At 41.2% G+C, this 24,274-nt stretch overlaps 1 protein-coding gene across 2 annotated transcripts in view; it reads left to right on the top strand.

Moving 5' to 3' along the window:
- The window catches only part of MYOM1 (myomesin 1), a 104,554-nt gene that overhangs the window by 55,777 nt on the left and 24,503 nt on the right, over positions 1-24,274 (top strand). The window contains exons 15-25 of one of the 2 annotated variants that reach the window (XM_048840379.2): positions 1,143-1,326; positions 2,007-2,181; positions 4,589-4,710; positions 5,685-6,011; positions 9,234-9,430; positions 11,334-11,460; positions 12,283-12,467; positions 13,514-13,628; positions 20,741-20,897; positions 22,695-22,801; positions 22,954-22,998. In XM_048840379.2, the coding sequence (XP_048696336.2) occupies positions 1,143-1,326; positions 2,007-2,181; positions 4,589-4,710; positions 5,685-6,011; positions 9,234-9,430; positions 11,334-11,460; positions 12,283-12,467; positions 13,514-13,628; positions 20,741-20,897; positions 22,695-22,801; positions 22,954-22,998 (1,741 nt within the window). The remainder of the gene's footprint in view (positions 1-1,142; positions 1,327-2,006; positions 2,182-4,588; positions 4,711-5,684; positions 6,012-9,233; positions 9,431-11,333; positions 11,461-12,282; positions 12,468-13,513; positions 13,629-20,740; positions 20,898-22,694; positions 22,802-22,953; positions 22,999-24,274) is intronic. The other variant, XM_075125296.1, reaches the window with a different exon arrangement.

Raw genomic sequence — 24,274 nt, 5'->3', positions numbered from 1 at the left:
CCTCCTTTGTTCCCTTACTGGTCTAGGCGTAAAATCATGGGAGACATACCTTGTGGGTTCTCTACTCTGTGTTGTTTCTCATTCAGCTTGTGAAATCTAGTAAATCAAATCTAATTAGCAAAGTACATTGAAAGAATGATGAATTTTCTGTACAGCGAACTGTGGTATACATGACAGAAGAAAATCTGCAACACAGCGTGGCAGGGTTCTCCTTCCATTTTTCACCTTTGTGCCCTTTAAGTGTCTGCACAAGAAAGTGTTGTGCTAGCCCATTGAATACAGGGTGACAGGCAGCAGATGTGATATGTGCTACTGATGTTTTTCTGAGGAATATTTGAAATTCCTCAAACAAATTGAGAACCTTTAGGTAATCCACATGGAGAGAACATATTCTTTATTTTCTCAATAATATTGGCAGCAGAAGTGTTCATCATATGCAGTACTTCTGGCCACCTGGAACAAGCATCAGCCACAAATACAATGCACTTGCTTTTTTTTTCCCCCCTAAAAAATCAAGGCCAGATGGTGGCTGATCATGACCTAGTACGTAGGGGAAGGGAGAAAGTGCAAGGAACCACCTCCACTTTGCAGCCCCTCACAGCAGCCTCCAACAATCACATTCTCTGCATTTAGAAGAAAGCAGGGACTGCACATTGCTAGTGCATTCTATACTGCAGTCCACCCTCAAAGGATGCTCTGGAGTGGCCATGGAGCTCCAAGAAGCACTGTGGTGATGTTACTGCTTTGCCCCTCTGATGGTACTGGAGTCCTTTCTGGGAAAGATGCTTCTTTTCCCCTCCTGAAAATTCTGCAGCCAGAGCAAGGACTGGAGCACTGGATATGATGCAGAATTGGTCCTAGCAGTGGCAGTACTTCCTACACACAAAGAATTCTAGGATGTATCAGCTATGACATAGTGAAAACAGGAAGCCTCTAGGAATAGGTGATCACTTGGAGGACTCATGAGGTGGGAAGTCTATTTATTCATTCTGAGGCCTGGCCAAGAAGAATGTAGCTCCCCATCTTCCATAATAGCTGTGGGGTTGGCAGTCAGATGGAACTTCTTGGCAGTCTAGATTGTCTACTAAGTTCTGTGCATTGAATAGCTCTGTCCTAATGGCTGTTTCTTGTTTTGAATGCAGTGTATTGCAGGCACAGAGAACTGGCAGAGAGTGAACACTGAAATCCCTGTAAAGTCTCCTCGCTTTGCTGTTTTTGACTTGGCTGAAGGGAAATCTTATCGTTTCCGTGTTCGCTGTTGTAATTCCGCTGGCGTTGGTGAGCCCTCAGAAGCAACTGAAGCTACTGTGGTGGGTGACAAACTTGGTAAGTGTATAGTCAGACATATTATCCTGTGTCTGTGGCTACCCTTTAAGAGCATCCAGTAATTATTTTGCTTGAAGCAGACACATGGATGCTCCATAACTGACACAACTCTGAACGCTAGACAGTGATTTGTTCTTTTTTTTTATTGTTCATTCTGACTTGAATTGTGGGTCCTTTTGTATATATTGAGGTGGCAGATGCTGACCAAGGGCATCAATGACTACAAATAATCATGCAAATAACTGCAAAGACCACAAATAATAAAAAAATGGGCAATTTTTTTGGATAAAAACTGTTTTATTTCATTTGAAATTTTTCACAGAAAAGAATTTCCAAATCTGACCAGCCCTAGTTGTTTTTATTTTATCAAATTATGCAATCTAAAACAAAACTAAATCTTATACTTCTAAAGTTGATACAGGGACTTCTTCTTGTGGAGGAAAATCCAAGATAGTAGCCACAATAGAGTAACCTTGGCTACTTTAGAAGCTTTAAAAGTTGAGGGCTGAATTCTACTCAGAGTTACACTAGTGTAAATCTGGAGTACAGAAACTCAGATGAAGTCACTGGAGTTGCTTAGATTCACACTTTAATAATCAAGAGCACAATGTGATCCTTATTTTTATGTTGGTAAATTTTACCCTTATTAGTTACTAATTTATTTTTGTTTGTCCCCCCAGATATTCCCAAAGTCCCTGGCCGTATTATACCAACCAGGAATACAGATACTTCAGTGGTTGTCACTTGGACAGAATCTAAAGATGCCAAGGAATTGGTTGGGTATTACATAGAAGCAAGCATAGCTGGATCTGGCCATTGGGAACCAAGCAATAACAATCCAGTGAAAGGCACAAGGTAGTGGATATAAAAACATGGAAGGCAGGTTTGCTGGTCCCCCAGCATGGCAAGTTTGTTTGCTGGTTTACATACTTTATGGCTATAACAATAATAGTAGTACTAGTATTGTGGTAGCAAACTAAGGTCTGAATCAAGATTGGGGCCACATTGCACTAGGTGCTATACAAACATATATTAAATCATGGTCTCTGACCCCAAGAAACTTACAATCTAATTTTAATTCAAAGGCAACAAGTAAGTGTAACTAACAAAAAGGGAAGTGGCAGCAAGCAAGGCAAGAACAAGAGTAACAAATAGGCTAGCTATTGTACAATAGTACAAAATAGTAAGATAAAGAATGAGTGATCTTGCAAACTTAGAAAACTAGATTGCATAATGTTAGGGAGCAAAGCTCTCCATTTTGAAGGGCAATGGTAAATATTTCTAGAACTGTATAACTAATATGACACCAGGATATGTCTGCTTTCCCTCCAACTGCCCTTCCTGTCACTGATGTTTCACTTTCATCATCAAAGAGACTCATGAGCACATTAGAAAATTTCATGCTACATTGCAAATGTACTAATTCCTTTCATACAGAACTCACATCCTTTATTCATACTAAATTCATTCTGTCAATCAATGAAGTTACTCCAGATTTACACCTTCATAAATTAAACCAAAATTTGGCTCAATAGGAATTTTGCCTGTGTAAGAATCTAAGAATCAGGCCCTTAATTAGCAAATTCTGATCTGATTCTCGTTACACTGCTGTAAATCCAGAGAAATTCCATTGAATTCAAGGGAGTTATTGAATATTTATGTTGTAATTGAAAGCCAGGTCTGGCTTATTATGACTTATAATAGTACCTGATTAACATTGCTAACTTTACAATCATTAGTCACCATGATAGAGAATTATTATTAGAGTGCCTAGGTTCCAGTCAGCATTGAGGTGCCTTCGTTGTATTGAGGACTTTAGAGAGACAGAGTAAAAGATGTTCCCTGCCGTGAAGTGCTTACAACCAATGCTATTTATTATCCTATAGTGTAATGAAGATGTTGCATGGGTAAAAATGTACATCAACCTTCTGTCCACTACTGACTCCTCTATTTAAACGTTAAGGAGGTTACTGTGTGATGTTTAGAAGCAAGAAATTGAAGTTGAAATTCTGACATCTTTTTTCTGCTCTTATTCTCTATATTTACTGTAACTTTCATGGTTTATTGTAATTTTTCAAGTATGGCTGAAGACAGATTATAGCAGAAACTCATACTAACCACATAACGTTACACCTAGCATTATAAGCATGGCACTGAAGCAGACATAGGTCTAGGTCCTACAAATCTTTGTGATGTACCCGTTGGAAAGTACAAGCGTGAGCAGAGGCTACGTGTGGGTGCAGTTAAGGCCTGGTCAACACTAGGGGTGGGTGGGGGCAAGCTAAGTCTGTCTAAGTTACGCAACTTCAGCTACGAAAATAGCGTAGCTGAAGTCGACATACTTAGAGCTACTTACCGTGGTGTCTTCACTGTGGTAGGTCGACTGCTGCAGCTTCCCCATCGACTCCACCTATACATATCACTCCAGTGGAGTACTGGAGTTGATGGGAGAGTGCTCAGCAGTCAATTTATCACGTCTTTGCTAGACACGATTAATCGATCCCCGCTGGATTGATCGCTCGGGAGGTAAGTGTAGACATGCCCTTATGAGCAGAAGGAAGCTACCCCCTGACACAGCAACTCCCATGCTCTCATGAGCTCATGGAAAAAAATGTTAGGTGATGGTAGAGAATGGGCATGTCTCCGGATACATGAGTGCGATCCTTGTTATGCAAATGAGGTGCTTAGCTGTGCCCTTTGTTCTTTGACCTTTCTCCTGCTAGTAGGCAGAAGTAATTGATTGCTTACTGAGAAGTGCTCCTTATCCTGCCCATCACATTATACCTTGTACTTATCCCTGCCCTGCCATCTATACCTGGGCTGTGCAAGATCAATCCCATAGGATTGGGTTAATATGGCAAGTAAATGAATATTTCGTTTTTAAAAGGAGAAATTATCATTAACTTCTTCACAAAAAGCAACATGCTCATTTTATTTTTCCATATTTCACCTCTGTTTGCACATTTCCATAAGCCTCACTTTTATGAGACAGAACCCTTAAATTAGCATAAGAACTGCTCACATACAGATCGGTTTGACAGTCATTTCCAGACATTACTTTTGAAACATACCTATTTGCTTCCTTGAAATAGAATTTCATATCAGCCTTCCTGCTGATATCCAAGTCTCCTTCGTATGTTGTCTCACTGCAATACAGATACTTCAGGGGTGAAATCCTGGCCCCACTCAGGTCAATGGCAAACTCCCATTCACTACAGCGGGGTAGGAGTTTTCTAAGTGTTCCTTTACTGTTTTGCTTTAGATTCATTTGCCATGGACTCCTCACTGGTGAGAACTACATTTTCCGAGTCAGAGCTGTTAATGCGGCTGGACTCAGTGAATATTCACAGGAATCAGAGGCTATTGAAGTCAAAGCAGCCATTGGTAAGCTATGTTCCATTGCCATGGTCAATAGTAAACAAAAATTTGAATGATTCCAGAAAGTTGTTTTTCAGCAAATATTTGTAACTAATTATATTGTTTTACAGTATTGTCCACAGATAATGATTTTTCCCATTGGTCATATCATGTGTAATGCTTCACAGCCATACTTTTGCAGTCACTCAGTCACTGCGCACATGTAGATTGTTCATCTTCACCATCCAGGCTTCCTCAGATGTTATTCATGAACCACTGTATGAAAACGCTGTTAAGTTCACGTCATAGTTCACTGAAAAGTGGAATGCCAGTCTAATTTCATAGTGTGATATAAATCACCTCTAATACACATCATCCTGTGTAAAGTCAGTTCCTATATCTAACGGCTTGATTTATTTTCATACCTGAACCTACTAATAATGCTGTCGTTCTCTTCTGTAAACCTCCTAAAACTCTGTGCATCCGCCATACTGTTGATGAGCTATTTCTGTTTTGCCACTGCCTGAACTAACATAAGGAGACTAATGAACTCACTGAACCAGAATAAATTGTATGTTTTCAACATTCTAACTCTATTTGTATCAAACTGACATACCTCCCAACCTCAGAAGTGTGGCACAGAGGCACTTGTAAAGATGAGCTGAAACGATCATAGATATGGGTTAAAGGGTCTAATCTTAAAAGAAGTGTGGCAAGTGACAATCACTTTGCTTCTATTAGCTTTCCAGATTATGGACTGTCACATCTGTGCTGTAAAATATATACCATTAAAAAAAGAGTTACTTGTAATGAGAAGGTTGGGAGGTACTCTATGCTTTTCACATTTCTCGTGAGTCGAAGCATATCGTAATGTCTGCAAAAATCATGTTTGTTCATGTCCTGCCTGTGTTCTTTGTGGCCATTTCTTCATTCTGTTGAATAAATGAAGAAAAAGGAATGATGTCTAATTCAAAATGTCTGTTATTTTCTGGCAATTACAGGGGGAGGATTGCTTCATGGTGTGTGTCCTGAACTGAGTGGTAAAGCTGGTGGACTAACAGACTACACTACCTCCTGGGAAGGCATGCATGAGTCCTTCCAGCCTATCTTTGACACAGATGCTTTGCTAAAATGCAATGCTAAATTTAACAGACACGTGCTACCCAGTAGCTCTGATAAGCTGGGGAGTACAGGAGTCAGTGAAGTAAGAGAAACGGTTAAGAATGTTCCTACACCTTCACCACAGAAGGGAGCTGCTAAGCAGGCAAGTAAGACTCAACCTGGGGATCCTTTGGCATTGGAGAAAATGAAAGAGAAGGAAGATATAGGTGAGAGCTCATGAACAGATTTCACAATTTCAGCACATTCATCTCAGACAATTTTCATCTCTTATCATCCAAGTCACAATGGACATTCTCACCGATGATGCATCTTCCATCAGATCCATTTACATACTCAGCTTTTCATTAAGGGTCATTATGCATGGAATGGTATGGGGGACCATTTCCCATACATTGTGTCTGTTGACAGCAAAACATTTAAAGTCATTTACTAATTTAATAGCTTGCTTTACTTTACTTTATATATTACACTTATGTATCCAAAAATATCATGACTTCTAAATCACTTTGGTGGTATTTCTGGGGATAGCAACAAAGCTTGTATTCGCAAAAGAAAAGGAGTACTTGTGGCACCTTAGAGACTAACAAAGTACTCCTTTTCTTTTGAGAATACAGACTAACATGGCTGCTACTCTGAAAGCTTGTATTGCATAGTCAGAGGGATTTTTAACACCTGCCAGCAGTTCATTCTCTATAAGGAGTGTGGATATTCAGACTCTAGATTATATACAAAGGAAACAAAATCCCGTGAGTTAATTGTTACATGTGTAACCCTTCTGCCCGTCAGAGTTGGCAGCAACAAGGGCCGGGTTCAGTATCTAGGGGTTCCATTCCAATAACACAATGCAAAACCGGCTCGAGCCCCCACCCAGTGACCTGGGACAAATATATACCACCGCCGCTGGGCGCCTCCAAGAGGCAATAGCTCCCCTCTCGCAAGCACAGAGTCTGAGTGTAGCAAAAAGCCTTTTAATAACAGAGAGAAACAATGTGGCATTATGTTGGGGAAACACCACCAACAAGATTCATAACACAACCCATGAGCAAAAACCCACCCCAAGCAAATTGGGGCATGCCCTTTCCTTTTGGTTCTTGAGTCCAGCAACCCCAAATCACCCAAAGTCCCAAAAGTCCAATGACCCAAAAGTCTCTGTCCCTGGTCAGGGCAGCCCTAGAGTTCGAAAGTTCATCTGCAGAGCTTTACCTCCCAACCTGGGTGGAGATGGGGGGCGGGAGAAGAGAGAGGTATGGGGCACCTTACATGATCTGAAGCTGACCACCCCACAGCTCCATAGGGCTTCACTCTGCTCCGCTCCACCAGCCGCCCCACAAACTGCTTCGCTTAGCTCCGCGGCCCACGAGCAGCTCCTGCCGTCCCATGAACTGCTCCACAATATATCTTCAGGCTCCCCCACTACTTAACACAACACTCAGTGATTTCAGCTCTTAGTCAGTTCAGCTCTTTTGTGAATTCAGCTTGTAGTAGGGGAGCCTCAATGGTGGTGCACCATTAGCCCAAAGTGAGCTCAGCAGCCTTTAACTAGACACCTAACGGAATCAAAATTAGTTCTGATATTCCACAGTGGAGAGAGGAGGAAGTGAAATTAGCATGTAAGGCCCTCACCAGGGGGCCCATGCCACCAAGTATTAACACCTGTTCCCCGTCTTTCTCAATTCACAGTTTTGGAACCCATGACCCTTGCCTAGCGAGTGCTACTTAGTTGATGGCGAGTCCCTCCATCAAAACAAAAGGCCAAGTACAGTTCCAAGCACAGTTCCCATAATCAGGGTAATAACAATTTATTCTTCCTGCCCCAATAACAGAGACACTGGGGATCCCACAGCAGCCAAAGTGACCATTTGGGCAGCTATGGTCTCATTCTAGGCAGGGTGGGTGTGCCTATGCAAATGAGATCAGCCCCTGAAGTTCTTTTCCACAATTTGCCACACCTCACCACCAGGTGTCAGGGTGGAGCTCATCCGAACTCTGCTTACACATGATAGTGAGTAGGAACACCTCTGCTGTTTTTAGATATATTGAGTTCCTTTGTGGATTTATGCTTAGACTTCTTATACTTTAAGGCACAGTGCTAGTGAATATTATATATTGTATTTGTCAGTTGACAGTAATAGTTTAATGGAGAAAACCCATCAAGTTTGTAAGTGCACATACAGCAGTTATATGCAACCAACACTTTAGCATCCACCATACTTAAGGACACTTGGCTAGATCTTCAGCTGGTATAAACTGGTTACTTCAGTAGAGCTATGCTGACACCAGCTGATATAGTCTGTTAAACAGGACAATAAGAAAACAGGGGAAATTACTGTAATATGTACACAATTAGACTTTTCTTATACATCATCCAGCAATACATGCCCGTCGTTGTGGTATCTGAGCACCTGTCTAAATGTATACCTACATACAGTTGAATACACTTCAGCAACAGCTTCCTGCACAATATATTAAATTAAATGTAGTTAATTATTGATAGTTATCCTTGATTTCAAAGGCAATAGGTTTTTTTTTCTGCAGGCTTTCTTTACTAATTAAAATAAAGTTTTTGCTGACTGGATGATGTGTTATTCTGAAAGAACATTCAGCAGATGAGGTCCTTCAAAATTCTGAGCTACATCCAAAATGAGACTAAGAGTTCCTAAGTATTGCCAACAGCTGACCAGTGGTAAATACTCTGTATACAAATATTCCACCGGGATGTATGTAGGATATATTGTAAGGAAGTGGGTGCAGTTGTTGGACTGAAGTTTCATGCTTTCTATGTTGGTTTAAAAAAAAAATTGTGCTCCAGATATTTTTAAAGTAAGCTCCAGAAACAGGCCTCTTCTATTTCTGATCATACAGCTGCGTCTATGACTGCACTTTCCTTCAGTAAGGTAAGTTTACTCAAAGGGTGCAATGATATCATTATAACATTAAGACACCAAAAATGAGGAAGTAGGTGGTGCTGCATTACCTCTGTTCTCATCAGGGAAGCGTGGGGTAAAAAAAGGAACTAAAGAAAAAATTGAGTGTGGGAAAAAGTTGGTTTCAGCAAAAGAAAACAAATCATTGCATCTCCAAAATTTTGTAAGTCTGCTATGGTGTTAGTTTTACTTTTTCATCTTTCACTGCATTGAAAATGAAACCTGCTCACTTATATGAGAGCTGCAGTTGCGACACACACTTTCACTGTGTATCAGCTTGTTTCTCAAATATCAAACACTGCTGTATAGCTAATGCTTATATAGCTTAGTTTTTATTGGGCTTATGGAGGCCTTCATCCTGCATTCCTTACACTAGCAAAATTTCCATTGACTACAAATGGAGATTTTCCTGACTAAGAAGTACAAGATGAGAAAGCCAGACAAATGCTCATTTGACTAGTAGAATGATTACTGCCTACTCATATTATGTTCATGTTGACACAGCTGCCCCATCTCCACCTTATGACATCACTGTACTTGAAAGTGTTCATGACTCAATGGTGCTAGGATGGAAACAGCCCCAAATCATTGGCGGAGCTGAAATTACTGGCTACTATGTGAACTACCGTGAAGTGATTGATGGAGTTCCTGGAAAATGGAACGAGGCCAACATTAAACCAATTAGTGAGAGGGCCTACAGGGTAAGAGGTTAATTTTCATATTGCTGAGCATGCATCAGAAGTATATATGTAACAAGACAGATGAGGAAAAACAGCTTCTAACTAATTGTTTCCAGTGGATTGGGATGTTTATGTCAGAGATACTCCATAGTAAACAAATGTAGTCTAATATTTTCTTGGTTTGCTCATTCTTTAATGCCACAGATATAATAAGAGTTATGCTGTCCTTGTTTGGAAGTATTTTGGGTTCCTTGATAAAATGGTGCTATATAAGTGAAAAAGTATTATTACTCTATTAAATGTGACTCAGAAACCTGGTCTACAATTTAATAGAGGGTATTCAGCCTTTTAAAAGCTGTTTCATGTCTTAGATGGTTAATATGTTGCTCACAATGATTTGTGATTCTACATCAGGTGTGTATTAGGATGAAAAGTAAAACAACGTATTCTTCTAGTCCTTTGCTTCTTGTCAGTGTTTATTTCTAAAGCATGATAAGAATCACCAGTTAACACGTCTCGGATGCAGAGGGTTTGTATATAAATGTTTAGTGCCATCCCCTGCCCTCTGCTTTGTGGGTGGGAGTAGAGTAGGGTATGCTTTTTCCTATGGCTGTGTCTACACTACACACTTTGAGCGCTAAAACTTTAGTCGTTCCGGGGTGTGAAGAAACACACCCCGAGCGACAGTTTTAGCGCTGAGAAGCGCCCGTATAGACAGTGCTCCCGGCGCTAACGCTACCATCCCTCGTTGTTTTTTATCGCCGGGAGAGCTCTCCCGTGGTGATAAAGCGTGACTACGCTGCCCGTTTCACAGTGCTCCTGCGGCAGCGCTGCCATGACTGCGCTGTAACGTGGGCAGCGTAGACATACCCTGAGTGTACTCCTCAATCTACACGCTTAGCTACTGACCGAGCTACTTGCAGCCTGACACCCATCACCATAGTATCTAAGAACTCATGTCACCAATAGAAGCTGCACATGCCCAGCATCTTTGAAAATGAGGCCATTTTCACACTTAATAGAGTACTAGGGGGTTGAGCCACTCCTGTGCTGACTGGCTGTGGCCTAAAGAAGTCATGATCTGTGGCTCGATCCTGATCCAGCTTGCAAGTATGCTACCATCTGCAGCACATAAGTGTCACAAGTGCATACGGCTGCTTTTAAAATGAGTTCCGGCGTACACCTCACTGCAGGGACAGCTCCTACGTCGGCAGGCTGAATTAAGTCATTAACGCATGGCTGGTGACACTCTGCTCCCTACCTACCTAGCACAATGTCTAAGAGTAAAGATAGGTTGGGGTTTTTTTTGTTTGTTTGTTTGTTTTATTACAGTTTATGCACATTTAGAACATTCATAGGCTAGGTCTACACTACAGACCTATATTGGTATAATGATGTTGCTCAGCGGTGTGAAAAATCCACCCCCCCGAGCGATGTAGTTAGATCAACCTAACCCCTTGGGTAGACAGCCCTATGTTGATGGGAGAGCTTCTCCCCCGACATAGCTTCCCCCTCTGGGGGTGGATTAACTATGCTGATGGGAGAAGCTCTCCGGTCAGGTGTTTGTAGTGTTTTCACTAAAGATCTAGATCAGTGCAACTGCACTACTGTAGTGCTATACGCAAAGACAAGCCCACAGTCTCAACCCTTTCTCAGTTTGCTCAGAAGTGGCTGTTTATAGAAGGTATTGGCCAGACACCAGTGCACAAAGGTAGCTTTTGTGGTGCCTTTTCTTTCTTAAATCTTTGAAAAGAAATGAAAGTATACATAACTGATTTTTAATATTGCTTTCACCTGTTCATTTTACAGGCTTTATAAAGAGGATTTGTATCCTCGAGTTTTCATATGTGACATAGTCATCAGTGCAACCGCCTCCTACAACTTTAAAGCAAGGTTAATGGGTATAGTTTTATTAATCCTGCAGATTCACAATTTGAAGGAAAACATGGTGTACCAATTCCAAGTGGCTGCTGCTAACCTAGCTGGGGTCGGCACTCCCTCCCCCCCTACTCGATCCTTCAAATGTGAAGAATGGACCATTGCTGTTCCAGGTAAAAATCTAAACAGAACATCAAAGCTCAACATCATTAAGTGGAGAATACTAAACCCACACTCTACACAAAATGAGAGAGGAATGCTGCTGTCTAGAACAGTGTTCTGTTCTTATTCTCAGCAGGACGCATCCTGAGGTCTGCTATGGGTTTGCTGCTACACCTGCTGTGTGCTCTCAGTTCCAATAGAAATCAATGGAAGTAAAGTTGCTCAGCACATAAGGCTTGACTCTCCACTGCTTTGCAGAGTCATTTACACCTGTGCAAAGTGGGTGTTAAACATTGCTCTTCTGATTTGATAGCATTGAATACCCACATTGCAGCTAATTGTTTATTTCTTTTCTATTTAATAGGTTCCTATACTACATCTATGCCTGGTGTAAATGTCTACACAAGGTGCAAGGCAGTGAAGAAACAGGCCCTTTAGCCCTGTCCTAAACATGTCCGTTCAGGGCCAGATCCAATACCCACTAAAGTTAGTGAAAAGACTCCCATTGACGTCAATGGGCATTAGATCAGGCTCTCAACAAATGAATAAGTTTAATAATTAACTTCTCTCCCTGTCATTTGATGAGACTGGTCATTTATGTTTGATTGAGACATTGTAGGTTAGAAAAAAGGGAAATTGGATCATTTTGGGAGCTAGTTCATTTTTGGGACTGTATAAGTTCACAGGTACAATGAAGTTGTATCTACTTACACCCACTCTGAATTTAGTCCACAGTCTTTTTGAGATGGTACATTTTTCATTTGTTTTATGCAATGGCCTGCTTATGGCTTTATTTAATGCACAAGATTTCAATTTTTTTTTCTATCCTTTAGGACCACCCCATGATCTCTTATACACTGAAGTTAGAAAAGACTCTTTGGTTTTACTGTGGAAACCACCAGTTTATATTGGCCGCAATCCCGTAACTGGTTACTATGTTGATGTGAAGGAAACAGAAGCAACAGACGAACATTGGAGGAGTGTCAATGAGAAGCCAATTGCAAATAAATTCTTAAAGGTAATCCGTTTTGGAACCAAATTCAATTACACCAGTGCAACTTCTGTGAAGTCAGTTCTAGGTATGCCGTTCTATTTTGGTAGTGCTTCCTTACAGTTTTAGCTTATCAAGCTATGTTGTGCCCTCAGTTACACCCATGTAATGCTAGCAGAGTCACATAGGGGTTTAACTTGGAAGAAAATTTGTCCCAATAAGTCTAAAAATAAAAGAATGCACTACCAAAGTGAAATGGCGTTCCTAAAATAGTGTTATAACACATATGTAGCCTCTGTATTTCCTGACTCAAAGGTGAACACAAGTGGCAAATTGCTGAGGTGTGTGCTGTGAAAATACGACAGGATGGCTGCTTTTAACATAATATACCCTGTCATCTAATTTTTTGTGAGTTTGTAATTTAGATGGCTACGCTATTATGGTACATAATTTCATGGTGCAATTTCTAAATATAAGATTAACTGTATCTTGATTCTAAACATTCTTCCAGGAGTGTACAAATGAATACATACATTTGAAATTTGTATATTTCAAAGGTCATTTAAAAAAAACCCTCACTTTAAAATGTGATCTTTGCTTGTGTATTTTTAAAGGGACATTGGAATGTAGTGTAGCCTCAAACTGGATGTTAAAATCATTATAATCCAATAGAGAATGACCTCCAGATTCTAAATATCTATGGTTTGAATTATCCACTCTGACTACAATTTTTTTTAAAAGCCAGAATTGACCTGCAGTATTTTTGGTCTGCAGCTGCAGAGGCAGATAGACTGCACAAGAGTTAAAAACATCCTGTTCCCAGAAATGTGCTAACATCTTTGATGACACCATCAAAAATGCTGGGTAGACACAAGTAGCAAACAAAAATAAGTTACAGTCACGTAGGCCTGGATGGGAGGGACATGAGGAAAGTGGAAGTTGCCAAGAGGAAAAGGAGAAAAACAAAAGAGGAAGTTAAATTATTGTTAAGCCTCCAAACTAGTGTTATAGATATGGAAGAGTAAAATGAACTACTCAGTAGTGTACCTTGCTTCTCTATTTGCTTGTTCTAGGTCAGTGGCCTAAAGGAAGGTGTCAGCTATCTGTTCCGGGTGCGAGCAACAAATCAAGCTGGTGTCGGGAAACCTTCTGATACCACTGACCCTGTCATAGCAGAAACACGACCAGGTTCGTTTGTTGTTTTGCATCTGCATTAATACAGGTTCATATTTATCAGACATGCTCATAAGCAGAGAATACACACAAAGGAACTGAACCTATCTGTCCTTCAATGTATTACCAATGCACCAACCCCTTTTCCTATAAAGGATATCAGTTGAGTATGACTCTTTACCTCCTTTACAAAATATATTTTCTGAAAATGGTTGGATGCCCATACCATACATACACACAAATAGTGGAACACACAAATATGGTAAAATAATATTTGTATGCAAATGCAGATAAATACATAAATAGAGGGTCCAATTGTTCCCCTAGATCAGTGCATGAAGTGTAACTTCCACACTTAGGTTTTACTCTTCCCCAGATAGAAGGGAGATCAGCTGCAGCTGCCACTGCAGCTCGTATCCCTTCAGTCCCTTGACTCACAGAGAGTACCTGGGGAGGAGACAGGTGTTAGAGAGCTTATTCCTTCACTCTCCCACTTCCCTGGTCCTTCTCGCATGAACAGAGAGCAACAATACCCGAAGTCCGAAGGTGCAAACAATTCGATGTTTTTTGGGGTGAACTTCCAGCAAGCTTAAATACAAGTTCCTTTTTCCTTATCTTCGAATCCCAACTTACTTCCTGTTTGCCCCTAATTTATATAGTAATATTCTTAGCTATACCTTAACCAATCATTCTACTGAAATTTAACTAACCAGTCCTAACATATTGTAACATGATTAGCTAACCAATTATATCCCACCACAATAATTAGATTACACCCAGCAAAATTAATTATACAACAGACAGAAACAATCACAGAACCAGACAGAGATTATACAGACAAACAATAGCAAAGTGGAAACTATAATGACAAAACAATACAGAAGTGAGGATTTCACATCCCAGCTATTGATAAGTGAGTTCTTGCCAGACAGGATGCTATCAAACTAAGTTTCCTTTTACATTTTCTAGGCACTTCCCTTTCTCTGGAGGTGATAGGAATACAATCCTGTCCTGATAGTGCCTGACAGCCCAATAGCACCTTATTTCAATGTGACTAGTTTGGAATGTGAGGATGTGACTGTTCGCTTCCTAGCTTATGGCTGCCTCTGCTGCTTAGCCAAAGGCCTTAGCCTAAGAACAGGGCCTCAAACTGTCACAGTAAGAGAAGGCCCTTACACCAGCAGACAGTGATTTTGATTCTTTCTTTTATACCTCTAGAACTAGCCAAGTGATAAGAATACCCCAAAATTCTTAAAGTACAGGCCTTTGTAGACAGGCCTGAATATCTATATCCTAACAACAGGCTGTGAATGGGCCAAGGAGAATGTTCTTTTTCTCCCTTGACACCAACAGTAAATCCTTCCACAAGTTAACACAGACACCATCTGTGCTGTGGAGACTACCTTTACATGGAGATCCCAGGGCAGCTGCTAACTGGAGAAATGCTTTCAGCATGGCTCCACTGAATCCACAATGCTAGAAAGGTGTGGAGAGAAACAGGGAACCCAAGAATCAGTGTGGAGGCACAGAATCCCCACACAGCTGGACCCAGAACTCCAGTGGATCCATGGGTTTCATATAGATATCTGAGTATCTGTGGTTTTGGACTCTGGACCCCTGCTATTTCCACGGGGGACATAGCCCTTAATAAAACAGAAGAACATGAAGGAATCCCTGTGAGCTTCATATAGCTTTCCTCCCTCCAGACCCTTTCCATTGGTATTTCCATAGGAAGAGGCGTTGGGCCCATAGATTTTTAATCTACTCATAGGAGGTAGTACTGTTGTTAGAACTGACACACAATATATGAAACTAATAAAAACAAACACAAAAGTAAAACATCTAAGACTCTGAGGCTCATGCAGGTATATTTTTTGTGCTGTAAACAAAAAAGATACAAGATGAAAAATGTACCCCCAAAATCTCCTTTAGATACATAATTAGTAACAATTTAGTATAAGATAAACACATCTAAGGCTGCAGCCTAGTTCTAGGTGCTCCTTGACCCATTGGGACTTTTTGCCAGTCACCAATGAGAGTAGGATAGGCCTGTAGGATATGTCTACCCTTCAATAAAACATCCCATGTCAGCTGAGTCGGGCTTGTGGGGCTCAGGCGATGGGGCTATAAAATGGGGCTATAAAAAACATTTGGGCTCACACTTGGAGCCCCGATTTTGGGATCCCATGAGCGGGGAGGGTTCCAGAGGCCAGGCTCCAATTAGTGCCTGATGTCTATTCTGCAACTTTAGAGCCCCACAGCCCGAGGCCTGTGATTCCAAGTCAGTTGACATGGACCGGCTGTGGGTGTTTTATTGAAGTGTAGACCTACCCATAGAGTCCTATTGTTCTGACATTGGAATAATAAAAATAGAAAAACTCATGAAATAAGAATCAGATAAACATTTGCCCCAAAGTTTCTGCTTCCCTTTGAGGATTAATGCTTAGCCTTCAGACTGATAACACAAGCTTGTCATGCAATAGCAACCCCCACACATATCAAATAAGGAACCTCTCATATAATTTCAGTTCCAACAGAATGAGAATATAAGCAGTCATTCAGAGCTGGGGATACTTTTTTACCACCTGCAAGGAGATTTAGCCATGTAACTCCCATTAAGATCTATGATAGCTGCAGTAAGGTGTGTGTCTAGAGTCATTGGGCCAAACTCAGCAGAGAACGCCCACAGCCCTTAACTGCAGAGCTGCACCCTGGCTGTTACCCATATAGGACTCTTGTCTCAGGATTTCATTATTGCTCAGGGGCACAGAGCTGGGGTCGGATTCCAAGTCCACAAAGTAGGAGAGTCAAGATTTGGCCCAACAAAGTTCTCAGGGAAGCTCAGGGCCAATTTATCTTGTAGTGACTTTGTTGTTGACCCATACTTTTAGCTCAGATCTGTAAATATGGTCTCTGCCAAACTACACTTCTTATGAAGGGTTAAGAAAAGACAAAACAAATCCCTCAAAAAGGCAAAAATCTGGTTAAAAATGCTTTCTCACTCAAACCATACAAATCTCAGGCATGATCATGACATTTTTAAAAATTGGTCTCAGATCTTCTGGAAAGGTAGTTTCCCAACTAATGTTGGCATTATTAAGATCGTGGATAGATGCAAAATGTTATTTTGGTCACATAAGTCTGGAGGATTCCTGCATTTTGCAAATAGAATTGCAATGTTATTTTTGATGAATAAGTCAGAAATATCAGCGGGAGAGCAAGATCTCTAACCCAAGAGGAATAGAAACTTAAATAAATATACTGAAAGGAATTATTTCTGTCAGTAGGACTGGAGGCAATCTCCTGTTTCTAGCACGTGTGGGTAATATGGTCAAATATTTTGTATTTTTTGTTTCTATTTGCCAACTATGTACACTTTTTCCTTATAATGTTTTAAAAGATAAAATAAAATAAAACAAAACAATTGGCCCAAACAAACAGCAAACCCCCAAACAAACCTATATCTTTAGCTATAACTTAGTCTTGATTTCATCAAAGTGATTTCATTGTGTGTTTTCTCCACAGAAAATCCCAGGGCTCTGAGGAGTATGCTTTAACCCTTTTTCAAATCCCATTGTGCCAGCCCCTAGCTCTGGTGCTGCTCACTGCAAAGCAGAATTAGGCCCCGATCCTGCAAAATCATCTGTGTGGGCAGACCATTGCACCTGCATGAAGCACCATTAACTATAGTAGGACTCTGCCCAGACATAAAGGTCTACCCACAGGTATCAGATTGCAGGATCAGGGCCTTAAATCTCACCTATATCTCCAGCTGAGGATTCTCCTTATGTAGAGCCAACACAGGGGCATATTGGAAGAGTGGCTTTTAGATGATGTCTGAATGCTAGCATCTAGAGTGCTGCTGTGCTCTGGCAATCTTCAGCTGCTGGAACAACTATTTGAGAACTGTTGCAGCTAGGAGTAACTTAGAACAGGCTGCTCTAAGTTACACCAGAACTGGGGATCGAGTGAGGGTGAACTGACCCACAGGCAACCCCAGGATCAAGGGCGCATAGAAGTAGCATAAAGTTGCTATTTCTCCCATACCACCTCAGTCCCTACAATAAGCCCAGCTTTGCCAGACTCAAGAACTGAGCCCACTGTGGCAGTACATTTCTGCTGTTTCACCCTAGTCACACGCTATTATCCAGCCCAGTCATTGCAGCTGATCAATGGGCAATTTCCAACTGGACAGGAAGATTTTTGGCTGCATTGAGAGCCTTAAAGCCAAGTTTCAGAAATTTAATTAAAGTGCCCTGTTCACCCATTCCTCTGTCCAGCTCAATTTGAAATGATTTCAGATACTCTAATCTTTCCAAATTGCACACCTTATCAACAAGTTCAGTGTAATGAAACTCTCAGAGAAATGGGGATAATTAATGTTTGATATCAGAGTCTCTGTCTTTATTATAATCCAGGTATTTTTTCCCCTATGGGGCCTTTAACTGAGACTCAAAATGAGATGTTGAAATCACCATGCTATTAGGACAAGGGAAATTTGCCTGATATTGTTATGTCTACCTCTCCAATTTCTTTTTGGAGATTTGGTGAATACCTCTGATAGATAAAAAGAAAAGGAGTACTTGTGGCACCTTAGAGACTAACCAATTTATTTGAGCATAAGCTTTCGTGAGCTACAAGCTTATGCTCAAATAAATTGGTTAGTCTCTAAGGTGCCACAAGTACTCCTTTTCTTTTTGCGAATACAGACTAACACGGCTGTTACTCTGAAATCTGATAGATAAGACCAATAATCTAGAAACATGCTTTAGTTTCTTAGTGACCTGTTTAAGTATTTATGGAGGAGATGGTATGATGGGATAACATGATTTTGTCAATTAATTGATCTTTAACTATTCATGGTAAATAGGCCCAATGGCCTGTGATGGGATGTTAGATGGGGTGGGATCTGAATTACTACAGAGAATTCTTTCCTGGGTATCGGGCTGGTGAATCTTGCCCCCATGCTTAGGGTTCAGCTGATCGCCATATTTGGGGTCGGGAAGGAATTTTCCTCCAGGGCAGATTGGAAGAGGCCCTGGGATTTTTTCACCTTCCTCTATAGCATGGGTCACGGGTCACTTGCTGGAGGATTCTCTGCACCTTGAAGTCTTTAAACCATGATTTGAGGATTTCAATAGCTCAGACATAGGTGAGAGGTTTATTGCAGGAGTGGGTGAGTGAGATTCTGTGGCCTGCATTGTGCAGGAGGTCAGACTAGATGATCATAATGGTCCCTTCTGACCTTAATGTCTATGAGTCTATTTATGGTAGAGGTAAAGCAAAATGAGAAAAAATTAACTCATAAAAATGCACCCTGAGTTGTATAAACACCACCATTGCCAGATATAAATGCTGAGCGGTAGTAGTAATATATAGTGAACGCAAGCTAATGAAGTGTCAAGCATATTGCCTTTTGAATCACACTTATAGCAGAATTTTTGCACGTTACCTACACTTTCATCAGAAGATTCATACGCTAACAATCTGCAGTGGAAACAAACGGTAATGACATGTCAAATGGTGAATTTCCATATAGTGGTTTACATTGGTAAATTTACAAACATGTTACTGCCCAGTAAGAGATATGTAGACCTCAGACTACATTTATCATTCACAGGTACTTTACATGTATTTCTGAACTGCATATTGCATTACAGAAAGGGCTGATAAATGATAATACTGGTATAGCAACAAATATTGATCTCTCCTTTTATTAAACATTTATGGCAAGCTGTAAGCATTAAGACAGTCAGTTACATGTTCACAAGCTACTTCATTACAAAGGAATGTGCTGCTTCTCACAGTAGTGGAGAAGCCATGTATAGTATTAGGATTGTGGGAACTAGACTCAAGAAATGTGCTGGAAATGAAGCATTTACTACTCATTTATTACTAATTTCTGGATATTCTGATGGATTTTTGTGAATGAAGCCCTTTTCTTTAAGATATAACATTTTAGGGGGAAAGTGTGTCATTGACATTTTAGGCAGTTCAAGACACTCTCAAACTGAATATTATAACATCAGAGGCCTTTTTAAAGTAGAAGGTCCAGTTCAGTTCAGAGCTGTGCAAAAACACAATGGATATTCTCCAAGTCCCCTTGAATGAACAGTGCTTCCAGTGACGATACCAAACAAGTTGTTAGAGAAAAATTACCTCCATATTTGACACAGAGGTAAAGAGCCAACTCTGCACCCATGCAGAAAATGCAGTTCTCTTGGCTGCACAGGTATGCATGAAGAACAGATCCTAGGTATATTCTGGCCCTGGACTTGTTATTCCCCATTCAGTGCCCTTCCAGTGCATGCTGGATGGCCTTACCCTTACCAAGGCCTGCAGGAGTAGCAGGCAGCATTCAAAACCAGCTCTTGGTTTGAACCAAGGTGTTGTACTTGGCTGCCCAATCACAAATACACTCCCTACTGGTGTGCACAGGATGCATTCCATAGGCCATTTCTGGGCAATATGTCAGACTCGATTAATTCAACATCTGTACGTGTGAATGAGCTGCTGTGTATAACACCTTTAGATGCACAAGTGAGTTCTGCTATGATGATTCATTTGTGAAATTAATATGAACTCTTAATTTCCTATTCACCCCTCCACCTTTCCCAAGTATATTCTTGTGTATGTGGCATGAACTTGTATTTTACTAGAAAATTAGAAGCTTTCCCTATGTAAAGAATACAATGCATATGTCTTACTGTCTAAGGTATTACTTTTACAATATTTTCAACATTTAATGCATTTTAATGGACTTGCATTTGTTTCTGTTCAGTTTTTCCAGTGCATTTCATTTTATTTTTAAGCCTGAGATAAGGCTTCTTTCAGCCCAGGGCTCAATGCTGCAATCTTCATGTATGCATAGTCCTTAATCATGTGCAAGTAATCTCATTGCCCTATGTACCCTCTTTAATTTGTTCATTACTTCAGTGGAATTACACACCTAGATAAAGACTCTTCTCATGAGTAAAGGATCAAGGACACTGGCCTGTTGCAGCAGCTTATGTATGAGCAGAAGGAAGGAAAGGGCTTTGCTTAATTTACCCTGTGAATGATATGCATGCAAATAATTTGTGCTGCTTTCTATTAAAAAGTAGACATGCTTTGTTTTGATCTTCCAGGAACTAAAGAAGTGGAAGTAGATGTGGATGATAATGGAGTCATTTCCCTGAACTTTGAATGTGACCAGATGTCTTCAGACTCTAAGTTTGTCTGGTCCAAGAATTATGAACCAATTGAGGATGAATCTCGATTAGCCTTTGACACCAAAGGCGGAAAGTAAGGAACCTTGCTTATAGAAACTCTGTTATGTTTATAAATCCTAGGAATCACAGAAATCCATCCCTTTGGAGGTGGACCTCACCAAGATTATTCATGCCCTTGTCACTGGAAGGTTAGATTATTACAGTGCTGTCTACATGGGAGGCCACTTTCAGACTATTCAGAAATTGCAGCACACACACAATGATGCATCCCACTTGTTTAAGCAGTGCTTCACGTAAAGAGCACATTATACTTGTGCTCTCTGACCTGCACTGGCGACCAGATTTGCAGGTGCAATTTAGGTTAAATATGTTAAAAAATACTAAATTATTTTGGTCCTCACTCCTTCAAAAACTTTCCCATGTTACACTGCACTAGGTGCAGGCTTTTGGGGTGCTGGAGCAAACAACACTCTGGTTTGATCAGGAGGGAGCTGGTGGTGGGGCATTCTCAGTGAATATTGGAACGTTTTTGTTAACCAGACCCCAGATTTGGTGACTTTCAGGATGATCCGGATCACCGGCTTCCCCAGCTTTTTCTAGGGAGGAAGGAGATGCAAATATACAGGTGCAAAAGTAACATATATGGGAGAAGAAGTAGATGTATGAGCCCTACCAATTGTAGCACCTCAGAAACCATGCGACATCCCCCTCCCTGTTTATAGCCATCCGTAACGCATCTCTTACATCTCACATGAAAACGAAATCCAGCGAGATGTTTCCTCGAACCAACCTGTATTTACCATACTGCCAGCAATCCATGTGAACCCTTTCTGGCATCTTTATTCCATCTCTTATACACTCTACCCTGCAGGCTCCCATTTCACTTCCTGCAGGACTAAGCTGGACTTATTCAGATCTTTCATGTACCAGATACACAGTCTGTGGGGTTCAACATGTATGGTAAACACCATGGGATATACCCACTGTGACAGGGTCAGGCCAGATGGCTACAAGAGAGTGGTCAAAGGTAGATACATTAGTTCCAGGTTAAGCAGGTCCCTTTTACCTGGGGAAGATAACAGAGACTATTCCAGAACACTCAGAAACTTTCTAGAACTAATTAAGGCAGGCAGGCTAATTAGGACACTGTAGCCAATTGGGAAGCTGCTAGAATTAATTAAGGCTAATCAGGATACCTGGTTTAAAAAGGCTGTCATTCCAGTTAGTGAGGTGTGTGCGTAAGGAGCTGGGAGTGAGAGGATGTGCTGCTGGAGGACAGAGGAGTACAAACGTTAACAGACATCAGGAGGGAAGGTCCTGTGGTGAGGACAAAGAAGGTGTTGGGAGGAGGCCATGGGGAAGTAGCCCAGGGAGTTGTAGCTGGCTCCAGGAGGCACTCTAGACAGCTGCAGTCCAGAGGGCCCTGGGCTGGAACCTGGGGTAGAGGGTGGGCCCGGGTTCCCCCCAAATCTCCCAACTCTGGACCCAACACAGGAGGTTCCACCAGAGAGGAAGGTCCCTGAGCTATTCCCTGACCCACATGGTGGATCAGAAGAAACTGTGGAGATTGTTCTTACTCTTTTTTTCCCATGCTGGCCAGTGATGAGGTTATCTGAGTGAATGGCAGGTTTGAGCCACGAAAGTGGCAAAACTGAGGGCTACTGTGAATCTCTGAGGTGAGCAAAATCCGCCAATGAGCGCAGGACCCACCAAGGTAGAGGAGGAACTTTGTCACACCACTTTTTCACTAGTTATGCCCCATACTCTCCTGCTCAGCCAGAGCCACAGCACTCACTGGTAGAGCCAAAAGGGAGGTGTTCTGATTCAGGGTTTTGGTTAAGGCTTTTAATCAAAATGTTTTTGTCTGAAGGTCAAAAGCTGCTTTTAAAGATCTTGGGGAAGATGATTTGGGCATTTACTCTTGTGCTGTCACAGACACTGATGGAGTTTCATCAAGCTACACAATAGATGAGGAAGGTAAGGACAAAACCTATTTCTTACGATGCCTTCTTTATTGTTCACATCTCACTACTTCTTCTGCACTACCTGAAAAAGTATGAGAATCTGTGATCATTATAACTGGTAAAACAGAAATGCAAACATAACATTTCTTTTTAAAATGTTTGTAGAGATGAAACGCCTGCTCGCTCTCAGTCATGAGCGCAAGTTCCCAAGTAAGTAAAATGAGCATGCTCATAGAAGAGATACTGGCATGCAGTGTGAAGAGTTCTGGGATGTATATTACAGAGTCCCTGCCAGCATCAGCTAGGGGAGCTGCTCTGCTGGTTCACAAGAAAAGCATGCAGTATGTGAAGCTGAGATCATGGTTTCTACTAGTCAGTCTTTCAATTATTCCCAGTATATTAATGTATTAATTGATGCCTTTGCTGCTTATTTAGATGCTGCTCTCTAGCTGTACAGTATAGTCCATATATTGGATGTGTAGTAAGCATCCCAATGGATTTGTTTTTTCTGGAGCACTGAACTTTACACTTACTCAGATCCCTATGAGTTGCCAAGCCAGCGTGAGAGTTTATAATTTTCTGCCCCTTTAACTTTAGCTGGCAACATGACTGCAATGTAAGTTAAGACCAAATTCGAGGCAAACAAAACATCACAGCAAGTCCAGCTAGAATGCGCCATCTGCACAGGAGTTTTCCTTCTGAACTTCCCCATCTTCTTTTTCTGTTACTGTAGACAACCTGACCATTCTTCCTGTTACCCAGGTTTGTACCTTGGGGGCTATATTTGATGATTCCCTCTCCTTCTAGCCACAGGTTTTATTTATCACTATACTACTCCAATTTTAAGCTGGTGCAATACCACTGTTTTAAACAGAGTCACAATGGCGTATAACAGGAGTAACACAATGGTGAATCCAGTCCCATATATCCAGGTCATGTCTAAATCTTGCCATATCTTCCTCCACTACATTTCTAAGCTCTGACTATTCCTCTTAATCCCAGTAGCTAAAGTTCTTGTCCACCACCTCCTATCTCTATCTCAGCTACTGAAACCTCCACCCCTCCTGCTTTGTACCCACATTTTTTTGCACCCCTCCAGTCCATCCAAACCATGACCGCTAAAATGGTCTTCTTTCCCTATCAGTCTGACCACATCTCTCATTCTGAATCCCTCCACTGCCTTCCTTTTCTCCACCACTTCAAGGCCCTACACAACTCTACTCTGGTCTACATATCCGACATGGTCTCTTATTGTGTCACCCACTGGCCTTTTCTGATCCAGTGAGCTCAACCTCGTTGTCCCACTTGTTTGTTCCTTCCCCAACAACCTCCATGACTTTTTCTATGCCATTCCCTGCACGTGGAAAGACCTCCCAAACCCCACAATCTGCTACCTTCTCATCATTAAAATATCTTTTTAAGACTTACTTCTTCCATGATGTCACCAAAAGCAGGTCAACCGTATTATTAATTTATAATAAAATCA

Source organism: Caretta caretta, chromosome 2 (genome assembly GCF_965140235.1).
Source record: "Caretta caretta isolate rCarCar2 chromosome 2, rCarCar1.hap1, whole genome shotgun sequence".
NCBI lineage: Eukaryota > Metazoa > Chordata > Testudines > Cheloniidae > Caretta > Caretta caretta.
The sequence above is the reverse complement of the archived record's forward strand: the minus strand, read 5'-3'. Positions and strand labels throughout refer to the sequence as shown.